Source organism: Panthera onca, chromosome D4 (assembly GCF_046562875.1).
Source record: "Panthera onca isolate mPanOnc1 chromosome D4, mPanOnc1 haplotype 2, whole genome shotgun sequence".
In the NCBI taxonomy this organism is placed as follows: domain Eukaryota; kingdom Metazoa; phylum Chordata; class Mammalia; order Carnivora; family Felidae; genus Panthera; species Panthera onca.
The window spans coordinates 8,800,955-8,824,632 of NC_138351.1; the positions used below are offsets into that span (position 1 = coordinate 8,800,955).

The window sequence follows — 23,678 nt, forward strand, 5'->3', positions numbered from 1 at the left end:
GTGTCTAAGACCTTAGTAACATGATCTGTAGCAAAAAACCACGCATTTATGTATAGGAATTATAATTTAAGAGCTATTGTAATCTTTACACAGATAGTATATTTGAGAGAGTACCAACTCTGAAATAGCTTCTCTAGGAACTCTTACCACTTTATCATCTTTCTCAAACTATGTGAGTTGTCTGTAGGAAACACGTGAATATGATACATTTTTTCCCTATTACTGGACGTTCATGATTGAGTACATCTGATCGGAACGTTGATCTCACACCTACCAACTGCAAGGGCTAGCCTGGGTCTGGAGAACGGGTTTCCATAGCATACTGCTGCTAAAAGTGTTTACAGATAGTGTTTGTTAAAAACAGCTTAGAGGACATGTAAAGTAACCACTAGGTGTGTCGGTGGAGTCCTTCCCTTGGGCAAGGTAGTGGGAGATGAATTTACCTTGAGTTATCCTGAGAAGCAGTGGAGAACAATTCTTAATATGTCTGTTTGTCCCACTTCTTTCCTTTGAATCCAATTTTTGGACCTTCTTTCACTCAGATAACGCTGAGTGTCTTTGTTGTATGTGAAATAAGGAAATGGTCTTGGGAAGGGGAGTGGTAGGAAGGAAAAATGTTTGTTTTTACATTATAACATAGATTGTAAGACAGTAATTATAATATATGTCGTATAATAATATATAATAGTATATGTAATAATTATATATAGTATATAATATGCTTTACTTAGCAGATCACACCTTACAAACTTGTTTTGTGTGGTCAGCATCTTATTTAATTTATCTCAGCTTGTCCATTGTATGGGGTGGGGGTTGTCTCCTTGCTATGGGTGTGGAAACTAAGATTTATCGAGGTTAAGAAACACCTTTGAAGGTTCCAGAGCTAATAGATAGACAATCTGGAATTTGAACCCAGATCTTGTGACTCTTCCTCTATTGTTATCCACTGTGTTAGTAATTTTCACGTTATATTTTCTTGTCAGAAAGTTCTTCAGGAGCCATGCTTGGGAATGGTGGTGGCCTGAAAGGCAGGTTCGTTAGAAGATCGGGCTTTACAGCTACTGCTCTGCACTGGTTCCCTCTGGGCAAGGACTGTAAATTAGAACGACAAACTGTGCCTCTCGTGGATCGAGGTTACATACCTCTTTGCCTACTGGCATTGTGGAGACAGAAGCACAGATTAGCCTCTTGGCATTTTTCTTTACTTCTGTTTCTCCTTCACCAGTACTTACTGAATTAACACAGCACACAGGATACACTTTTTACCAGGACCAATGAGAATTGGTTGTAAAATAGTAGGATAGTTTTGGGGGCGCCTGGGTGGCCCAGTCGGTTGAGCGTCCAACTTCAGACCAGGTCATGATCTCACGGTTTGTGGGTCTGAGCCCTGCTTCATGCTTTTACTGCTGTCAGTGCAGGGCCTGCTTGGGATCCCCTGTCCCCCTCCCTCCGCCCCTACCATACTCGCGTGCACTCTCTCTCAAAAATAAACATTAAAAAAAATAGAATAGGATAGTTTCAAAAATAGACAAATTTATTAAAAACTCAAATGCAGACTGTCCGTATTAATTATATCTTGTCCATAAAGTGACAGTGATAAGCGTTATCAGTTTTTATACAATTTAAAATATTGAATGTATTTCATAATCCCAAGTCTGGCAGGTAAGTACAGTGGCTCTTAAAAGTGGTTTCCATTAGTTACTGTGTGTGTATAGAGCCTTGAAAATTCTAGGGTATAGTAGCATTTTTAGTAGTAACAGTGTTAATAGTATTAAAGCACGGTTCCTTCATCATATAGCATTCTAGAGTCTTTGACAATAATAGATTCCAAATACGTTTCCATCTTCCTCAAGTATGCATTTAAACCTTACTGTAACAGCCTATGCAATTACCTATCTGCAAATAAAAAATAAATCCCCTCAGTGGTCCACCCAAGGCGTCATGAAATTTAATAACAGTTAAAAGTTAATCACACAAATTCAAGATGAGACTAATTGTTTAGACTCAAATCATAGCATTCCACAAATTGAAAATAGGTCAACAGTTTTGTACTTTTAAAAATGAGCATGACTCTGGAGTATTTTTTTTTATAGCTTAAGTCATTGAGCTCTTAGTTTACCAAGCTGAACACTTTAAACTAATAATGTTCCATTATTTTCCCCAAAGCTCATTAGGGACGCAGAACAATTGGAGAGATACTGGAAAGGGCAGCATGAATGGGCATTGACAGGAGGGAGGAAAGGTTCGAGTCACCGAAGTCACTTGTTTAGTTTACAGGAAGAAGGGGGAGAAAGACCTTGAAATCTGTCTTGAAATATATTTGTACTTTTTAATTTGTGCTGCAAACTTTCAGCTAAAAGTAAAATGACAGGTATGTTAGTGCCTTGAGTCGTCTCCTTGAAAGTCAGACCCAAGTAGAATGAGCTGAAATTCTAGAAAGGGTGATTCTGATTTGTCATAAAGAAGACCCTCTTGAAAAGATCATTAAATTCTAATGTGGCAATAGAAGGATATTTGGGAGGTCATACCCCATAAAAATCTTTATGACCAGAACGGTGATTCAACTAAATATATGTTTTATCCTTAAAATCTCTGCCAAGCTGGAGGTTCTTTGATTATAATTATGCTGCTGATTGGAACCATGCAATACGTATGTAAATATGCTCTTAACACTAAAGACAGTGCCTGAAATTTATGGAGATCCCCTTAGTGTTTGAGAGACCAGATCAAATCGTAAGTACATTTTCAATTTGGGATCATAGAAAGAACGACAATGTCTTTACTCTGAGAGATCATATAAGTCCCACATTATTGCGTGCACTTCAAAAATATCTGGTAAAGAATACAAAGGAAGGCAAGAGTCAAGAAAGTGAGGATGCCGCTTTCTCCTTTGGTAAGGGGGGGGGTCTAGTCCCAAGTAGCCTGGGGGGTTTTGAGTTAGTCTCACTTGAGTTTGAATCATGGTTTACCCACCTACCAATTCAATATTCTTATTAATATGAGGAGAGTGACGGTCGCCTTGTAATTGTGAAAATAAATCACCGATACATGGCACCAAGCGGTGCTTAACAAGTGATAGTTCCCTTCATTCTCTCCGTTGACTCTAACGTCTCTAGGAGTTTGGATCAGGAAAACCAAGAGAACAGGGAGGGGAGAAGGGGGTAAACTGAACTTCCCTCGTTTGGGAGGTGGGTTTAACATACTTCTTGCACTTACCATTTAACTTCCCAAATTTTGCTATAATCCTGCCATGCTCGACAAGAACTTCACTGCGTTTTTAATTTTAATCTTTTACGCTAAGGAGAAACTGGGGTTTTTTTGGTCCTGCCTGAAGCAAAATCTTCAATATCAGACCCGCTTGTAGGAAGAACGCTGTTTAGAGTTGCAAGTAGGAAACCACATGTGAAGCAGAAATTATTAAGTATCTTCAGATCTTACCTCCTGGAGAAACTGCCTTTTATCAAAAGGAAGTAAATGTTTACTTAAGAGGTCAGTGTTACAGATGCATTATTTTCTTGCAATTTAGGGGCAGTAAATTGTCATTTTGTTTTATTTTAATTAGCGTAATTGTCTTCGGTTACCTCCTGACCTGTACTTACCCCTGTATCACCCCCCCCTCCCCTGCCCAGCCTGGCCCCCAGCTAACACAAGTCAGCCGAATCCCTTAAGCCACCTTGCATCACCTGGTATCTCATTTAGTAACTAGTTAACATTTTACAGCAATGACCAATACGAAGTGCTACCTGTATGTCAGGCACTGGGGTAAGTAACTTCTGTGTATAATAACTTAATCCTCATGTTGTCTCTTCGAGGGAAGTAGGTACTACAGATCCGTGATCCCTAATACGCACTTCCGGATTTCCACAGGCTCTGAAAATCACCAGTTTCCCTAAGTTTGTGGGAAAGCTAATTTAGCTGCAGAACCTGAGCTGAAGGAGATAAGGCTCCTTAAGGGTCTTTATTTATCCCACAAATGGAACATTCATCTGTTTAGCGATGGAAACATTAATGTGTATGATTATATGTTGCTGCCCTAGACACACCTGGGGTGTTACATGTATATGATACTACTTTCCAAAGTTACAAAAAAGATTCCGAGTCATGTGACCTATCTGGCCCAGGGGCTTAGCATGGGGGGTTGTGAACCCGTTTCATTATGCCACTTTGCGAATTTTTTTTTTTACTGTTTATTTCTGAGAGAGAGAGACAGACAGACAGAATGCAAGCTGGGGAAGGGCAGAGAGAGAGGGAAACACAGAATCCAAAGCAGGCTCCAGGCTCTGAGCTGTCAGCGCAGAGCCTGATGTGGGGCCCGAACCCATGAATCGTGAGATCATGACCTGAGCCGAAGTTGGACGCTTAACCAGCTGAGCCACCCAGGCGCCCCTTATTATGCCACTTTATAGATGAGAAGGCTGATCTTCGAAGATGTGAAGTAAACTGCCAAGGTTTGAATGGTATGTTAAGATGTGAAGTAAACTGCTCAGGTATGCATGGCAAAACCACAGTTAAAGGCCACAGTCTTACTCTGAAGCCACATGCTTTTTGCCATCCGCTTGCCAAGGCAAGATTGAGCTCAGTTGGCACCCGTGTGTCTTGAGTTGACAGAATTGCTGATCTTTGCTCACAGAGGAAGACCTATATCTGGATATCTATGGTGGAAGATAATCCTCGTATCATCTGTATTTGGGTGTGGACTGTTAGGCTTTTCTGCATGTTTTGGGTACAGACGTGTCTCATCGTAGAATTTCCCTGAGTGTAATGGATCCTAGCCACAGAAGTCTGACTCAGGTCAAAGTGGGTCTGGCTTCTCCATTGTCACTCCTCGTTATTTTATATTATTTGTATCTCAGTGCTGGCAGTTGCTTGTTTTAGCTGTATTCGACAAATAATTATTTAATGCCTGCTGTGTAGTAGGCTAGAAATATAACATTGCGCAAGAAAATCATTGGTCCCTCAACAGGGACACTGTTGTCCTTGTCAACGGGACAGTTCTTGGTGGGGTACCCTGTGTTGCAGCATGTTTTGGCATCTGTGGGCCAAAATGGCATTAGAACCTCTCCCCCACCCCAGTCATGTGACAACCAAAACGGCCCCCAGAGTTTCCAAAGTTCCCTGGTGGAGGACAGGGTGGTGGTATATCTGGATGATACTCAGACTCTCAGCCCTGAGGATAGTGGCTGGCCACTTGCCCATCTACTGTCCAAGTCGAAGAATTGATTTTAAGCATTTCTTTTTTTCTAGAATCCTGGCTTCATGCAAAGTAAACAGAACAGAAATCTACAAAGCAAATAACTACACTGCTTCCACTTGGGCACAAGGGCTAAACTGAGAAGCAAGATTAGTTGTGGATAATCTTACCCGTGGCTAATTGAGACCTCTCATTATACTGTGTAAATCATGAGGATAAGTTATTAAGCTCCCAAGTTAATATACCAAGCGATGGTGTTCTTCTTTGAACTGTAGAATCAAATCAGCCCAGGACTTTACATAATGCAAGTTATTTATCAGACACATAATACAGTACACTTATGCTTGCTTCATTGCCGCTCCACTTTTCTAAGTGACGTTTTAAAAGAAATTACAAATTCTAAATAATTTGCGAGTGGAAGCAGTCCTATGAAGGCTTTACGAGTCTTCATTTGTCATTTGAAAGAGGAATACGTGGAAATTTTCATTCAGTGTCCACATCAACTGCTTTTTAATCAGTATTTTATCGTAAAAGTAATAATGGTTGAAAGTTAACAGAACCTCAAGCTAATGATAGTTGAGGTTATTTTAAATGAAACTTATTTTATTGTGTCGTGGCTATAAAAATTATACATGCTTAATGAAAAACATTCAGAAAATACAGAAAGGTACAAAGAGGAAACTAAAAAAGAATCACCATTCTGTTCAAAGATGACATCCCATGTGCTCACAAGATTACTGTTCTGTCTTCTCAGGATTTGTCTCTTAGCGAGTGCATCTGGCATTCTTGGGTGTACTTCTCACACATGCGCGTGCCCTCTCTCCCTTCACACACAAAAATACATGCACTTCCTCTCAAAAATCGGGTCCTACAGTTTGTTTTTTAACTTGGACACTCCTATCAACAATTTTTTCGTGGTCAATAACATGTTGGTGCCGTTGTATGAATGTTATCGATTTAGTTAAGCGGTTCTCTAGTCGTTGAGGTGGTACCCTATAGTTTGGTGCTACGATGAATTGTTGTATATACATCTTTGTGCCATCCAGTTAATTCCTTTATATGAGTTGTGAGGGATGGAATTGCTGGGCAAAAGGCTGGGTGCATATTGAATGGTGTTTGAACCACCAGCTTGCTCTCTAGAAAGCTCATGCCATTGTATACTCTCAAGAAGAGTGTTGTTGTTTTGTTTTTTTAAGAATAGTGTTTTAATGTTTTGTTTCTTTACATGCTCTCTACACGATGATTAATCTTTGTAATTTTTTTTTTGTATTTTTGTCAATCCTGTAGTTGAAAAATGTCTCCCTTGGATTTGCATTCCTTTGATTACTAATGACAAAAAAAACCCCTTTTTTTAAGTATATTTGCTAGTCAGATCTTTTGTTGATGGCTCATTTGTATTGTTAGCCCATTTTCCTGCCGGGCATTGTCTTTTCTTCCTCTTTTAAATTTCAAGGTCTTTTCATAACTATAAGGATATAGATCTTTATTGGTCATACTGTACATATTTTGCCATTTAAAAACATTTGCTGTTTTGGTGGGGTTTGTTTTCGAGACATTTTGGTATGTAAATGTGTCACTTTTTTTTCCCATTTGGTACTCCCACATTATAATAAGGCCATTATTACTCATAATGTCTCAGTAGATGGATTAAAGATTAGAGCTTTAAAAAAATGAAGCTACTTTTCAGATGGGAAGCCACGTTGCAGACGAGGAAGGTGATCAGTTTTTTCTGTTAATTAGATATGTTTGCTGTGATTACAATTTCAGTAGCTGTATGTAAAAATAGAGATTGTGAGAGGGAGATACTTTGATGTAGTTGAAAGACTTACTTGAAAGCCAGATAGCCCTAGCTTTGTTTTTAATTTAGACAGCAGGTATATATCATGTGCCTATTATACTTTAAACATTTATAATAGATTTTTCACGTGCTAGTTGGGTGACCATGGGCTTTTGTTTATTTGTAAAAGGGGAATAATAACCTACCTTGTTGTTATTTTAAGGGTCATAGTTCACGTAAGAGCACCTGACGTGTGATTAGATAACAAACCACAGTCAGTATGAGTGTTGTTACTCTTTATAAGTAACACAATATAACCTAATTTTAGCCCATTATGACGTGTTGTATCATTGCTGTGGTGGTAGTTTGGCATATGGGGTAATTAACTGTGATTATTATAATTTTATTAACAGAATGGAGCCTAGCTGGGGTGACAATACATAGGATCCTGTCATATGACATTCTGGTTTTTGACGTCCCTTCTCATTTCTCGTCTTACTTGTCCTCTCTAGTCTTACTGTAGGATGGGCAGGGCCCGTGTAATTTTTCATTTTACAGTTGAGGAGCTGAGGCTGTGAGAGAATGGTAGAGTTGTCCCAGGTTGTGTGGCTTGTAAGTGATTCATTAGGTTTCTATTTCCCTCCTACCCGTAATTAAGATTCTCAGTGAACCCAGATTGACCCTCAGTGTGGGGAGGAACAGAGAATGGAATCTAAGTGCCCAGCCTTCATTTAGCTTCGCCATTTTCTAGTTTCTGTGGTCGCTCCTGTTCCAGCCGCCTGGAAGTGGCCGAAACGTTTCCAGTGTCTGTTGGGTCGATGGCGGTTACGGTGAACCACGCCTCTGGGTAGTCCCACGCTTGGGAAGTCCTTTTCCTTTCAGTCCGGGCTGAACCGGTAGCTTGCTTTGACCAATAGAATGTGACAAAATGAAAGCTTTTCCGGGTCTGGACATAAGCCTTAAGAAGGCCAGGTAGCTTTTGTTTTTGGGTTTTTTGGGGCGCCTGAACCATCATGGAAGATTCTTGGTTACCTTCCTGGAGAGACTGTGTGGAAAAGAGGCCACGTGGGGGCAGAGAGGCCCTGAGACGACCTGGAGAGAGGAGTCTAGTCGTGCTGGTATTCTGGCCGAGCCCTGTTCGCACCCGCTGGTGGAAAGCAGCCGTGCAAGGGATCGCCGTGCAAGGGATCGCCGGCACGATTAGCTGGAGAGCTGCCTTGCCGAGCCCAACCCAGATTGCAGAATTAGGAGCAAATAAAATGTCTTTTTTGTTTGTTTGTTTGTTTGTTTGTTTGTTTGTTTTGAGCGGTAGGTTTTGGGGTAGTTGATTAAACAGCAGTAAGAAGGACAAAAGAAGGGGCACCTGGCTTAGTGGGTAGGGCATATATGACTCTTGATCTTGGGGTTGCCAAGTTTGAGCCCCACGCTGAGTGTAGAGGTTACTTAAAAATAAAATCTTAAAGAAGAGCTAAGGAAAAAGAGGAAAAGAATGGTTGTGAAAATGAAAGTTTTTGCTAAAGGGTGTTTACTTTTTTGGGGCCTGTTTTGATGGTTTTGGACTTTCCCCGGCTTGCCAATATCAGGCCGTGTTAAAGGGAGATAATAGGAATGAACCACTCTTCCTTTCAAGAAGCTCGTCTTGCTGTGTCCTGACTACATGGGTCTGGCTGATACTTGGGTGATTCTGAGATAAGCGGGATTTTTCTGTGCGGAGGTTCTCCAGAGAAACCTCAGGAGATAAGGTCACTTCCTGTGTGCAGGTCCCTGGTTTCTCTTCTCTGCTGCGTTTCCCGCTCCCACTCTCTGTGGCTCTTTTTATCCCTGTCGGAACTGAATTGGAATTGGCCTGGGTCAGCCAAGTAGGACCCGACGGAGTAGCCTTTTTCTTCCTCACGTGAACTTGTTCCTGTTCTCCAAAAAGAACCTGGGAGGCCTTTGGGGCCAAGAGAGAATAAGACCAGGGACCATCTTTATTTTCAGTCCTTGCATGTGTTACGAAACAGGAAAGATTCAGTACGGTGAGATATTGTCTGTGCAGTTTAATCCCTCTCAGATCAGTTTCTCTTCTCTTCTATTTGTTGTAATATAGATTTTTTTTTTCTTGAGTTTCCACCAGATAAAGAAATGGTGACCTAAAAAGGTATAATTTTTTAAACAACTTGTTTTGGTTAAAATGCTTTTTTGTCTTAAAAACTATGTGAAACTAGATTTAAAATATCACAGAGTTGACTGGCTTCCACATTGGTCAGAGTCAGGCCCTCTGTGCACTTGATCTCTGTTTACGACAGTAAAAACAGCCCAAGTGAACTCCTGCAGAATTCTGGCAGTTAACTGCAGCCAGCGAATGCACCGCAGATCCTCCGTCCGAGAGAAGAATACTGAAACCTGGGAGGACACCGGGGTCCGTGACGTTTTAACTCGTGCTTCCTTCCATCTCTCCTCCTTCCCCAGCCTGGCAGCTGAGCAGAAGCAGGCAGCGTTGCACACGACGCAGAGATCTGGCCACTCCTGGAGACCCATTAAAAGCACCTTCCCCAGAGCGTGGTTCATATTTTGTCTAAACTTGCGGCGCCCTGGGAAAAGTCTATTCCCAGAGAGCGGTTGGCTATTCGATTTGACTCAGAGCTCTGCTCAGTTGGGGGGGGGGGGGGGGCGGTGGGAAGAGAAAGCCCCTAGGGCTTTGCCGCAGCAACAGCAAATGTTGGCAGTGTCTCCACCGCTTAAGGCTTTTCTTTCCGTGGAGGCAAACCAGAGCCTGGCCAGGAATTCAGAAGGAAATCTGGGAGAATTAGCCAACTGTAGGGAACTCTGAAAAACTCCCGTCATATTCCTGGACATCTAAAAGGCTGCGCCATGTGCAAGGCTGTGCACGTGTCTGTGAAAGACCTAGGAAAGCGGAGGTTCCCCTCTGACCTTGAGGCTCTGCCTAAGCAGGAAGTGAAAACTAGGGCCGTGTATCCCCTGACAGAAGTCTGAGAGTGTGAGTTCTCACAAAGATGCCTTTGGCAAAGGGTGGAGACACCCAGGCGAGGCATTTAAGGAAATCTGACCAACCAGTGGCTGGCCACTGAGTTAGACAGATACACGTGTGACTCTTTGGAAGCCAGGCTTAAAAATGAAAGCAAGAACTTAAAATCTGGTGGAAAACTCCGTGGCCACACACTACAGGGACTATAGAACCTACAGAATTAGTTCATCAAAGTGCCGAACGAGCAGCACCCGAGAAAAGGACAACACCACCACCAGTGATAAAATATCTTGGAGCAGTGTGGAGGATTCTGGTACCACAGTTGTTAAAAGATATTATCTAAAATGACCAGTTTTTAATGAAAAAGTGAGACGTAACAAACGGGAAAGTGTGCCATACACACGGTGGGGGGTGGGGGGGGTGGCGGTGGATACGTAAAAGCAAAAACCAGCCAAGAGAAAGATGTCCCCGTGGGAGCCCAGATAGGGACTTCGTAGACACAGACTTTGAGCTGTTATAAATATGTTCAAAGAACTAAATGAAACCGCATCCGAAGAATTAAAGCAAAGTATGAGAATGGTATCTTACCAAAGGGAATATCCATAAACCTAGAAATTACCTAAAAAGAACCATACCGAAATTCTGGAGTTTAAAAGTACGATACATGAACAATTCACTAGATTTGCTCAATAGCAGATAGGAGTTGGCAGAAGAAAGAATTAGTCAACTTAGAGGTCGCTCCATAGAGATGAACCAGTGTGAGGGGGAGAGTGACGATAAAAATGAACAGAGCTTCAGGAGTCCTGTGGGTCACCCACCATCAAGGGTCCCAATGTATGCAAAATGGGAGGCCTAGAAGGAGAAGAACAAAAGAGGCAGGGTATTTGAAGAAATGATGGCAGAAAACTTCCCAAACTTGCTAAAAAATATTAGTTTGCACATGAAAGAAACTCCGTGTACCCCAAACCCAAAGTGATCTTCACTTAGACCCGTCCTAGTTCAAATTTACAAAAGTGGGAGAGAAATCTTGAAAGCAGGAAGAGAAAAATCTCATAAAAGGGATCCTCAGTAAGATGAATGGCTGACTTCTTATGAGAAACCATGGAGGCTGGAAGACATTTTCAAAGTGTTGAAAGAAAAAAAAAGACTCCCAGTTAGGAATTCTGTATCTGGCTAAAGTCTCCTTCAAAGATTCAGGAGAAATTAAGACATTTACCAAACGAGGGGCGCCTGGGTGGCTCAGGCGGTTGAGCATTCGACTCTTAATTTCAGCTCAGGTCATATCTCAGGGCTCGTGAGTTCGAGCCCCCCCATTGGGCTCTGTGCTGGCCTCTTGGAGCCTGCTTGCAACTTTCTCTCCCCGCCCCCCCGCCCCACCAAATAAATAAACATTAAAAAAAAAAGACATTTATCAAACCAAACCAGCCGCCAACAACAACCACAAAGTAACAACATACCAAATCAAACAAAAAACTGGAGAATTTGTTGTTAGCAGACTTGCCTGCAAGAAATAATTAAGGAGGGTTCCTTTCAGGTTGGAATGAAAGAATAAGCAGTAACTACAAAGGACTAGACAGTAAACTAACCCACGTGAAGAAATAAAGAGCAATGGTAAAGTAACTACATAGTTATGAGACATATGCAGAAAAATACTCACAAAAGCCTTTGTCTTCATAATGTCTTTCTCCTGTTTTAAAAGGCAACTGCATAAAGCAATAATAACAATTAAAAAAAACCCCTGTATTGACAGGCTTATAACATGTAAAAGTATAGTTTGCTCATCAACAACAGTAAAAAGGAATGGAATAAAATGGAAGTATATCTAAGGAAAGTTTTTGATTATTATTGAAATTAAGTTAATGTCAATCCAGACTAGAATGTTTAAGGTTAAAATACTCCTTGTAATTTCCAGGGCAGCCGCTAAGAAAATAACTCAGAAAGGAGAGTGAAAGACAGACCAAGGGAACGCAAAAGGCACACTGGAAATGTTTAAGACAAAAGAAGGCAGGAGTTGAGAAATAGATTTATGGAGCTCCGGTATACCTTTGTAGAAGAGAGATTATAACGTATAGCTTCCAGGTCAAGTAACCTATTCATGTTGTTCTTAAGGAAATGTTACCAATAGAGCATATTGGTTCATGGATCCTCTTACAGGGCTTAATTTTATAATACTGTCAGGTACTTTATATCCATAGATATTTAAAACATGGTAGAAGGAAGATGCACCAAGGTGAACTCAGTGTGAAATGATTGCATTAACCCTTGGTTCTCAAGTTGTAGCTTTGTTTCCCTGGAGATGAAATGGCAAATATATGGAAATGAGAGATACCCTTTATTTTGTCACTGAAAGCTTGGGTATGGAAAATTCAGTTCTTTTCCTTCCTCTAAATGCGGAAAAGAAAAGATGAGCAATGTCTCTGGAGAGCAGAGTAGATCTTGGGAAGATGTATCTGGAGATAAATGTACATAGGAAGGTGCTGTTGACTGGAGAAATGTTCTGGGCAGAGTATTTCAGAAGCCTTGTGACGTATTTCTATCTGCATTTTCCATATATTGTTGATTCTGTTCTCCATGGGTGCTCAGCTCAGTGGAGAGCCAATCTCATCACAAGGACTGTTCATTGTCGTGTAGAGCTGCCACAATTATAATGTATTACATATGCCTTCAGAAAATAAAACCGATGTTTAGCTTTGTGGTACGAAGACAGTTTAATTATATCAAACAATACATGTAATTTCCTTATTCTGGGAAAAGTGATGAAATTGAATTTTCTTACTGTTGATTTAAACAATCACTTAAAAATGAAATTCTCAATCTGTTTTCAGTCCCAGCACAGTTGAAGAATATAGCACAGTTGCATCTGTAATGATGGCTCACTCAACTGGGAACATCTCTCTGGGTGAGAATAAGTAATATTTTTAACGACCTCCGAGTAATTCCAATGTGGCATACCTTCTTTCCACCACAGATAACACACTGAAGTCCCAGATGTCTAGAGTGTTACAGAAATTAGCGTTATTAAGAGGTTACAATGATTAAAACTGCATCTAATCTTGTGAGACTCTTGTTTTCTTAAGCAAGTTCTTATGAACATTTCTAATGCTTTTTTATCTATCACTTTACTGGGGTATTCCAGGCATTTTTATTCCTAGTTTTTAAAACTCGTATTAACTGTTTTTAAGTATGCAGTGCTATCGTGTTAACTCTATGCACATTTTTGTACAACTGATCTCTAGAATTTTTCTTGTAAAACTGAAACTCTGTACCCATTGAAGAATGACTCCCCTTTAATTCTTCCCCTCAGCCCCTGACACCTACCAATCTACTTCCCGTTTCTTTGAGTTTGACAACTTTAGGTATCTCATATAAGTGGAATCATGCAGTGTCTGTGTTTTTGGTGACTGTCTTGTTTCATGTAGCCGAATGTCCTCAGGGTTTATCCATGTTGTAGCATGTGACAGGATTTCCTTCATTTTTAAGACTGTATAATGTTTCATTGTATGTGTATACCACATTTTCTTTACCCACACATCCATGGATGGGGATTTAGGTTGCCTCCACCTTTTGGCTATCGCGAATAATGCTGTAGTGAACATGGCTGTACAAGTTACCTCTTTGAGATCCTGTTTGCAGCTTTTTTGGGTGTATATCTGGTAGTGGGATTGCTTGATGATATGTATGCTAATTCTATTTTTAATCTTTTGAGGAACCTCCATGCTGTTTTTCCTAATCACAGCACCATTTTACATTCCTACAAGTAGCGCACAAGCCTTTCAATTTTTCCACATCCTTGCCAACACTTGTTATTTTCTGTTTGTGTATTTTTTGTTTTGTTTTTAACAGCAGCCGTTCTCATCATTCCTAGGTGCTTGATTTACTGCTAGTCCTCTTTACTTCTGGAATTCATATGATACTACGTGAACACATTGCCACCTTATAAGACAGAGCTAAGCTGCCTTTTTTTTTTTTTTTTTGAGGTGTTTTCCTCTAGTTTCTAAAATGAATAACTTGCTTTAAAGGCGTCGTCAAGTAGCGATTACTATGACTGGATTGGCTCTGCCCTTGTTTCCAAGAAGGCCCTAAATGTTACATCTTGTAGATGCGTTATTTCGTTGTGTACCTAATGTGCTTCTTTGTGTCTGAACATTGGTTGTCTCTATTTCGCTTGCCCTGCTGCATCTGCTTGTGAATCCTTCTGGCATCCATTCTCCACAGATTTCTTGCCTAAGTGGAGTTGTATTGCCAAAAATTTGGCCTCAGTGCTGGTAGACCAGCTACCTTCCAGTGCCCTGTATTTGGTGATCCTGTGCAGATTATAGATGATGTTTGATTATGTTCAAGACAACAGATGCAGTGCTTATAATCCACCTAGTGCACACTGCTGTGTCAGTTTGAGCATTTCATGTTTTACAGGTATTCAGAGTGATTGGGACTCCAGTGTTGTTTCTAACCTGCCTTGGACACTTGCAGAGATTATACTGCAATGTCGTAAAATTGGGGGGTGGGGGGAAACACATTGAATCTGGGGATAGATCCGTATTGAAGTCTTGAGGCTGCCCCTAGGCTGACTTGCACCTCTAGAGATGTTTCTTACCCTCCCTGCGTCGGAAATCTCATGTGTAAATTGGATAGTGGTACTTAACCTTTCATTTTATTTTTGTGGGTTTTTTAAATTTTTTTTTCAATATATGAAATTTATTGTCAAATTGGTTTCCATACAACACCCAGTGCTCATCCCAAAGGGTGCCCTCCTCTATACCCGTCACCCTTAAGCTTTCATTTTAAAGGCGTTAACCTTAAAAACCCAACCGCCAGTTCTTTACCGGCAAAAAATGGGTTTATTTGGGAAGAGCAGAGAATTGCAGTCTGGGAGCTACCAGCTGTCGTCAAACCATTGGCAAGTCTGGAGAACAAAGGGGAGATAGGGTCTTCTGTAGAGGCAAGGGGACTCTGGAGGGCTGTTAGAAACCAAAAGTCCCCTGCAATACACTGGGAGTCGCAAGTAGAGTGGCTTCTCAGTGGCCGGGTCATGACTCTCTCTCATTGGCTGGACTGTTGCCAGGGCAGAAAAAGCCTTCCTTCGGCTGGAATAGAGAGGTAGCTGCCTGCCAGGTCCGGTCTCTTCCTACTGTGGATTTGCAGTTGAAGAGGAGGGGCAGGGCCTGGGAGCTACCCCTGCTGACCTCCCAACTCCATCCTCAGTGAGCTTACCTTCCGTTAATTTTCATAAAGGACTCATTGATGCTGTGAGCTTGTGTTTTTAGGGACCAAGGAGGCTATCAAGTTAGAATTTTCTTCTTCCAGTGAAGGGGCGGGGGGGAATGGATTGTCATACCCCAGGGGTGTCTAAATGGCCCATATCTGACGGATGTCTTCTGATGAGTTTGATGTTCGTAGCTTGTCCATTAATTGAAAAAGTCATTTAAAACAGTCAGTCGTAAAAAATGATGCATACATCCCACTAACATTCTGTTTTATCTTAAATCACTCACATAACAGACTGTCTTCTGATTAGGACCCCGGCCTTTCCCTGTATCGTAGGTTTGCTGTGGGGAACCAGTCTCCCATTAATCTACATTCCTAACAAACCCTTTCCAGTTTACACTTTCTTTAATGTAGATTTTAAAATTTAGAGAATTGAAAAGCACTGATTCTCAGAGTGTGGGTCCCAGGCCAGCTGCTCTACATAACATGGGAATTTTTTTTTAATGTTTTTCATGTTTATTTTTGAGAGAGAGAGAGAGAGAGACAGAGACAGAGCAGGAGCAGGGCAGGGGCAGAGAGAGAGAAAGGGGGAGACATAGAATCTGAAGCAGGCTCCAGGCTCCAAGCTGTCAGCACAGAGTCCCACGTGGGGCTCGAACTCACGAACTGTGAGATCATGACCTGAGTGGAAGTCAGATGCTTAACTGACTGAACCACCCAGGTGCCCCAAGTTTTACTCAGGAATTTCTTAGCGTACAGATTTCTGGTTTCACCCCTTACCTCCTGATTCAGAAACCAAGGGACTGGGGCTAAGTTATCTGTTTTCACAAGGCCTCCACACTAAAATTTGAGAACCACCATTCTATATTTTAGATTTTGCCCATTTTTCTGTTTTTTACTTTTACCTATTTCAACAGCAAAGTGTGTAGTGACTTACCTTTAAGTCTTTCCTAAGCTTTTGATTTAGTTTCTAAAGACAGAACACTGTTGATTTTTGCTTTCATGGCTTATCTAATATTTAATTAGATTAGCTAATTACACTAACAATACCACCCCCCCCATGAGGTTTTGGAACAAAATGGTGTTGGGGGTGCATACAACTCAGCTCTTGGTAGCAAACCTGTGAGGGGCGCCCCAGAGATGACTCTGCAGGCTGGGAGTTTTCAGCACGCCATGGGCATCTTTTACTATGGTTGGGGAGGAAGTGCAGGGTGTGGTGTCATACAGCTAAGTTGGGCAAATGAAGGTCGATCAAGAGAACTCCTACGTGTTTTTCCATCTAGGCTTATCGACTTCCCTGGTCTGTTTATCTTTGTAGCCCTTGACTCAGTGTGTATGTTTTAGATTTTTGTTGGTTTGCAAGTAGTCCACCTTTGCTAGATCTTGGAGCTTGAAGTTTGTCTTTCATAACTGCCACCTGTCTTTGGTCAGTCTTCCGGAGTAAACAGAGAACTCACTCAGTGGTTCATAGGGAAGATGTGTGCCTGTTACTGTCGACACCAAACAGGAAACTGTAGCGGCTAATACTGGGTAGAAAACAGATGGATTTGTTCTTCCCAGCCTGATACTAGCCTTGCTCTAACTTAGAGTGCCTGCTGTGGTCTGGGGAAACCAGTCATATGTGGGAATAATTCGGTTCAACACGTCAGGACGGCCATTTGTGCCAACGTGTGAGGGAAATCTTTGCCCACCCTTGAGATGGTCAGTGAGGGGTTAGATAAGTTGATCTGGAACCCGGCCTGCTGAATTGAAAACACTGCTTTTTGGCAACATTCTGGATGGAATTTTGATCGAGCTGCCTTGTTAGATGTAGGTTTTAATGACTTGCATATTTTTAATCACATTGCCGGTCTCTTCTCACAAAGGGGCCAGGCCTAACGAGTCTGTCTACAAAAACTCTAGATCATCTTGTTCCCGCAGTAGTTGGGCCTCAGGATGCCCGTGAGACATTAATAGAAGACTACCTAATGCAAAGAAAATAACTATTGCATAACAGCATCAGGACACGATAACAGGTGTCCCGTAAGACGCAGTGCTCCCAGCCCACTGAGGATGTTCAGCTATGGGTTTGATGCTGGTTACTATTCACTGTTCGGCGACACAGCCACCTGGTCGTTCCCCCAAAAGAGTAATGGCTGCCACAGATTTGATTTTGGAAAGTAGTGAATATTGCTGAAACGCTTAAGATAGAATGAGGTTTTTGTGAGGATTAGTCTCTGAATCCACATATTTGACAGGCATAGCGTAAATTGTGAGTCTGTATTTAAATTCCACTTTGCCCTCTAGAGAAGCATTTATAAAAGCAATGGAAATTGTAGTTTCATACAAAACTGAAGAAAAAGGAGAACAAAACATTACACAGAAAATAACAATTATCGAATAGTTATTACATATAATAATTATTTTATATATAATATATTTAATATATATAATGATATAGTATAATATTTAATATATAGTAATTATTTTGAGTGGTAACCACAAGCTAGGAGTATCGATGTTGCATCATTTTACCATTATACAGCATCCCTCTAGAGTGTCACTCTCTAGGTTTTATGGATAGGAAAAATGGATTACGAAAGCTGGCGACTTGCCCAAGGTCATTGGACTGGTGGGTTGTGGGGCTGGGATTTGAACTGTAGTCTCTTTAACGCTAAAGCCCAGGCTTTTAAATACTACTTTACACCTTAATATCCGGTGCTTTAATATTCCTGGCCTGCTTTCAGAAACTTCTCTCTTCCTGTCAATTCCAGAGATAACATTCAATAACTTGACAACAGTGACCTTTCTAAACAAATAAAGAGTGTTACAGAACCAGATGGCCCAAGATTATATTTTATTTTTCTGGCTCAAAATAAATTGCTTGCTCTAAGACTGATAAAGTCCAAAAAAGACCCTCTGTGTCCCAAGACTTCATCAGGCCACATGGCCAGCCAGTGCCCTTTATCATGAGCCAGTCACAAGTACAGAGCCTTATGTCTTTATAGTATAATTTAGATTAGGGCCTAATGAAAGGGCATGAAGCTGCTTGGCTAAATGAGATCATTCTGGCCTTCAGTAATGGCAGTGCATTCGGGTAGAAAGAGTCTGAGGAATTAAAGACAGAGAGGCAGCACCACTGTCTGTCCTGTTAAGTGGATGTACACGAAGAGAAGGCTGATTTATAATTTAACAAGCTTCCAAATTAGGCCTCTTTTTTTCTGTTGGTTTTCAAGTCGGATCTTCCTGATAATTAGAAATCTTATTCTTGATCATTCAAAGTCCGGGTGGGGATCTTTTTGACTGGCATAGACAAATATGATTAGAAAATAGAATCTATATTGTGAACAGAAGTCACCGTATCACACATAAGCAATGCCTTCGTGAGCTCAATTATACTCGGTGAAGTCAGGTTTAGAGAGACCAGGTTACACGGGGTAGGCACAGAGATGTCTCAAAGCTATGTTTCAAAGAGCCAACCGGTAACTGACAATGAAATATAACAACAGAAGAAACAGTGGGCTCTGGAGGCAGGAGGCCGGGGCTTCAGACTTGGCTTTGCCATCCTTTGTGAGGATCCTTGAGCAAGTGATATGAATTCTCTGAGTCTCCATTTTCTCATTTGTAAAATGGGGCCGGAATTGTATTACATCTCCAACGAGGGAGGATGTGACAAAGTAATGGTGATGGACAAATGAATGCTGTTGTTCTGGTAGCCTCTGGCACATGGTGGCAACTGTCCTGAGGTGTGACGAGGACAGACCTGCATTTGGAATTGCTCTGTTATTTATAGTTTGGTGATTCAGGCCAGGTCGCCACAATCTTCTTGAGCCTCATTTCCCTCACCTATATAAGATAATAATCCCTCTCACCAAGTTGTGAGAATGATGTTAGCAGGGATACTGTTTTTAAGTTTTTAGAAAACAGTGATCAAGTAGGAATTATAATGTTATCTTGAACAGATTTCGGAAAATTAGAAAAGAAATAGCCAGAGGCTTCTTACCTGTTCCCGAATATCTTAGCAAGATAAATAACCCAAAGAATATTAGCATGTTAGCGCTAGAAGGACCCGTGAAGACCATCTATCTTCCCCTCCTTATTTTAAGACAAAGGGCTACCCCCTAATCATATTTCTGTCATTTCTGCCATGTTTGCGTGCATGCAGAATAACACTGTCACCAGCATCATTAATTGTAAAGGATGTCAGCTGTCTCTCAATCTTGATAGATACAGATTTCTAGAAATGTGAAGCCAGAGAAGAATTCTGCTTGGAGGTAGTCTCATGTTGTGAAAAGAACCTGGGCTTTGTTGTCAAAAGTTGAGAGGGAGTCTTGATTCTGTCACTTGCTAGTTTTGGACAGTGAGAACTGTACTTAGTTTTTGGCAGGTTAGTTACTTAACTAAACTTCCTTACCTACACGATAGGCCATGTCTGTATACCTTAGCCATCTTCCTATGTGATTCTTGGGATTTGAGATAGTTTGCTTTTTATCTTCTTGATACTAATGGTTCTTGACTTTTTCTCCCTGTCTCCAATAGCGATTCCTTCAGATTTCAAGGAGGGGTTGTGGAACATCAGAATCTTGGAGTTGTGAGTCAGCTGTAGTTAGAAATAGTTTTCTGTTTAAGGCGGGTTTAGGGATTTATGTATGGAGCTATCATTTTTAAAACTATAATTGTGTGAGGCCATTTCTCAAATTTTTATCTTTCGTTATTGAGTGCGTTTCAATTTGTCTGTGTTTTGCATATATTAGGGGTTACATGTGTTTAAAAATGCATCAGAAAGCTAAATAGGCAGTTTTTAATATGTGAAATTGTAAACTACTCCTAAGTATACTTGTGTGAGAAGGACTCTTCTAAAGAAAATAGCAGAAAATAATGTTTATCACTGGAAAACTCTGAGAGCAAATGCAGGGGATATTTGCATTCCTCATCACGAATAATGATCTTTGCATACTTTTAGGAGCACATTGTTAAGAGATACCATAGTTTATGTACTAATGATAATAGGTTTATTTGTCTTTGACTTCTTAAGAATGTTCTTTTAGTTCATATTTGATAGTCTAGAAATATGCAAGTTGATCCTTAAATCTGAAAAGAGAAAATTCAAGACCAACTAGTTATTCCTTGTAGATTCTAATAGGACTGGACCGGAGAAAGGAAGCTTGGGAACTAAAGACAATAACGTACACACGAGAAGCCCATGAGCCTGTGTGAATTTTCTGTCACTTATCAGCATTTCTTTTTTTTTTAAGTTTTATTTATTCACTCATTTCGAGAGGGAGTGTATACACATTCAGAAGCACAAGTGCAGGGAAGCGACAGAGAGACAGAGAGAGAGAAAGAGAGAGGGAGAATCCCAAGCAGGCTCTGCATTGTCAATGTGGAGCCTGACCCTGGCTCGATGTCACTGTGAGATCATGACCTGAGTCGAAATCAAGAGTCGAACACTTAACCCACTGAGCCACCCAGGCACCCCATTTATCAGCATTTCAACTTTGGACTGTGTTTCTCTTTTTCTCTTTTGTTAATTAAATAAATGGACTTCTTCCTTGATCGTCAGTGACATAATTTCATTGTAACCAAGAAGTCTGTGGGCTTTCAGTTGAATTTTCTAAGTCTCATAGCTATTAATAGGAATTTGTGTGGTGAGGCTTTACATCTGTCTAAATTTTGGCCATACTAATTAGAGAATGGATATTACGGAAACCTGGCAGTTTTTTGAAATATTAAATTGGTTGCGAAAAGGGATACAGACGTGTAGTTTTACAGTTTTTCAACTTGTTTTTACATTGTCCTTCGGAATGTTTAATATTTTGTATGAAATTATGGGGGTTTTTTTGGTGCAAAAAAGAAAACAATCAGGCAAAAATATGAGAACCGTTTTCAGTTGTCCAAGGCTAATGTTGATTTAAATAGGTCTGGGTCTTCATGGTTGACAGCTACAGATAATTAGCTTTTTCTTCCCTAACAAAGAAAGCAAATGGAGCTGCAAGACATTCATTGCCTTTTCTGTCATCATAATAATAACGTATGTATTTAACTTCTGCAGTTCCTTAAATTGATTTAGTGCTGAGCTGCCTACGTTACATGTAAGAGCAGTGACAGGTGAGAGTTGCCGCGCGTATTTGCGAGGCGAACGCGAGCTGTGATTGACGGCAGAGTTCCCCTCCACACGAAATAGCAGTGTTTGGAGCGCAGAAAGGGCCAGATACATAATTCTTAAAATGGCAGAGCAGATTCACAAAGTGAATTTTAAAATGCGACCGCCACTCGGCGTGTTTGAGCCCTCCTGTTCCCGGCTGGGGGGGAGGGACCCAGACAGCCAGAATCCCACCTGACTGCTGACGAGGAGGAAAGTTCCTTCTAAGCATATTAATGTTTGTCATTTGAGACTGATACTTCCAAATTAGAGATCCAGTTATGGCCTCGCATCCAGTAACTGAACGTTTCCTCCAGCTGTAAAAGATTCACCTTAATTGAAGAAGCCAACTAATCCATCTATTCAGACGAGGGTTTAAAGACGATAAATCCGGGTATTCTAAGTGAGAATATCCACTTTCTCATGTCTGAGGGATCCTCTCTGGAAAGGTATTCCCATAAGGCTCGATGGTCTCCTTTGGTCAGAGAGCGGCTAAGTGTGATCAGCTTTCAAAAGTGCTCAAGATGCACTGCGATTCCTTTGTTCCTGTGACACATGCCCAGAAGCTATGGTTGAAAAGACTCTTGGTGATTGCTGTTGAATAATGCTCTGTGATGAGCTCCGAAAACGCTGGTCTTCCCATTATACCAGGGAAGTGCTTTATGTTTTGGCGACACCTCCTCCTGTGTCTGTGGGGTCGACTGGGAGCTCCTGTCCCTGTGCGTTGGCAGCCTCTACTGGCCGTTGCAAAGAGCAGCACTGACCTCTGCTCTGTTTGCTCCAGGCTGGATGGGATTTCATTGGGGCTCAGCTCTCCCTCCCTTGGTCCTAACTCTCTTCGTTATCCCCTTTTAAAGACTACCTGATGTGTGGGGTATCGACTTACAGCTCTTAAGGAGCTACTTGTCCAGTGTTCTTGTCCCTTAACTAATTATCATAGTTGAATGGAATTCTTGAGAATCTTGGGAGAATTTAAAAATGGAACCCTGCCCTGAGAAATAATTTCTAAGAGGTAAGATAGATTTTATCTTTTTATAGATTTTAAAATACTTTCTTAGTTGCACGCCTTTGGGCGTTTACTTGGGTTTGGCAGATAATCCCGATGCCCTGAAAGAAAGCCTCGACTCAATGATAGATTTAATTAAACAGGTAATATTTGCTAATTCTTTAGATTTAGGTGTACCAACTATTTTTAAAGGTTTCTAGACAGTGGGCATAAACTCTTACTGGGCTTTATAAATATGGATACCTCTGAGGGTTGGTGGAGGGTCTAGATTTTTTAAGTACAGACAGTTACGAATATCTGTAAATAAAATATCCAGTAGGGGTAAACTCTGGGTTATTTGTTTTAAGGGGGTTGAGACTCATAAAATGTTTGACCTAATATCTTGGTGTTTGGGCATCATTTGACAACAGTAACTAATTTCCTCTACAAAATGGATCTATTTATTGACATTTCAATTTTATTAGCGGCTCTCCTGGTCTTCTAGTTATCTTTTGAGTCTCTTGGCATTTTCAAACAAGTGAATCTTCTTAAACAGCCCATGAATGATAACTTTCATTCCTATTGTTCCCACCGTCTGTGGATTACTAGTACTACTAGTACTAGTAGAGTACTAGTTCCTCTCCATGCTTCTTTGTTCTTTGCCTTCTACTTCAACCCATACAGCCTGAGCATATGTATTTAACTAAAACATTGCTTTGATCACATCTCCCTTCCTCCCTCCCTCCCTCCCTCCCTCCCTCCCTCCCTCCCTTGATAATTTTTTATCTTAGAAAAAGAAGACTGCCAAAAAAAAAAAAAAAAAAAAAAAAAGACTGCCACTGGGAGAAGGGCAGAGGGAAAGAGAGAGAGAGAATCCCAAGCAGGCTCCATACTTAGTGCAGAGCCCGATGCGGGGCTTGATCCCACAACCCTGGGATTATAACCTGAGCTGAAATCGAGAGTTGGACACTCAACTGACTGAGCCACCCAGGCGCCCCTATTTATTTTATTTAAAAATTTTTTAAAAGTGTATTTATTTTTAGAGAGAGGGTGGGGAGGGATAGAGAGAGGGAGGGAGAGAGAGAGAGAGAGAGAGAGAGAGAGAGAGAGAGAGAGAGAGAGAATCCCAAGCAGGCTCCCCACCAGCAGTGTGGAGCCCAATGCGGGGCCCAAACACATGAACTGTGACATCATGACCTGAGCGGAACCCAAGAATCAGACACTTAAGCAACTGAGCCACCCAAGTGCCCCTACTTTAAAATTTTTTTAAAGTGGGCTTCTTGCCCAATGTGGGGCTCGAACTCATAACCCTGAGATTAAGAGTCGCATGATCTACCACCTGAGCCAGCCCAGGCACCCCTCACAATCACACTTAAAAAACAAAAAAGAGGTATTGTTTTCTTGGCTAGAGGAGCTGAGTGGTATAGAAGA

At 41.2% G+C, this 23,678-nt stretch overlaps 1 protein-coding gene across 10 annotated transcripts in view; it reads left to right on the forward strand.

The window, feature by feature from the left end:
- The window catches only part of RFX3 (regulatory factor X3), a 286,452-nt gene that overhangs the window by 40,155 nt on the left and 222,619 nt on the right, over positions 1-23,678 (forward strand). For 2 of the 10 annotated variants that reach the window (XM_078436060.2, XM_060610160.3), the window contains exon 2: positions 12,762-12,835. The exons of the other annotated variants lie outside the window; for them this stretch is intronic. In XM_078436060.2, coding sequence (XP_078292186.1) covers positions 12,802-12,835 — 34 coding nt within the window. In that variant the 5' untranslated portion in view covers positions 12,762-12,801. The remainder of the gene's footprint in view (positions 1-12,761; positions 12,836-23,678) is intronic. 10 annotated transcript variants of the gene reach the window in all.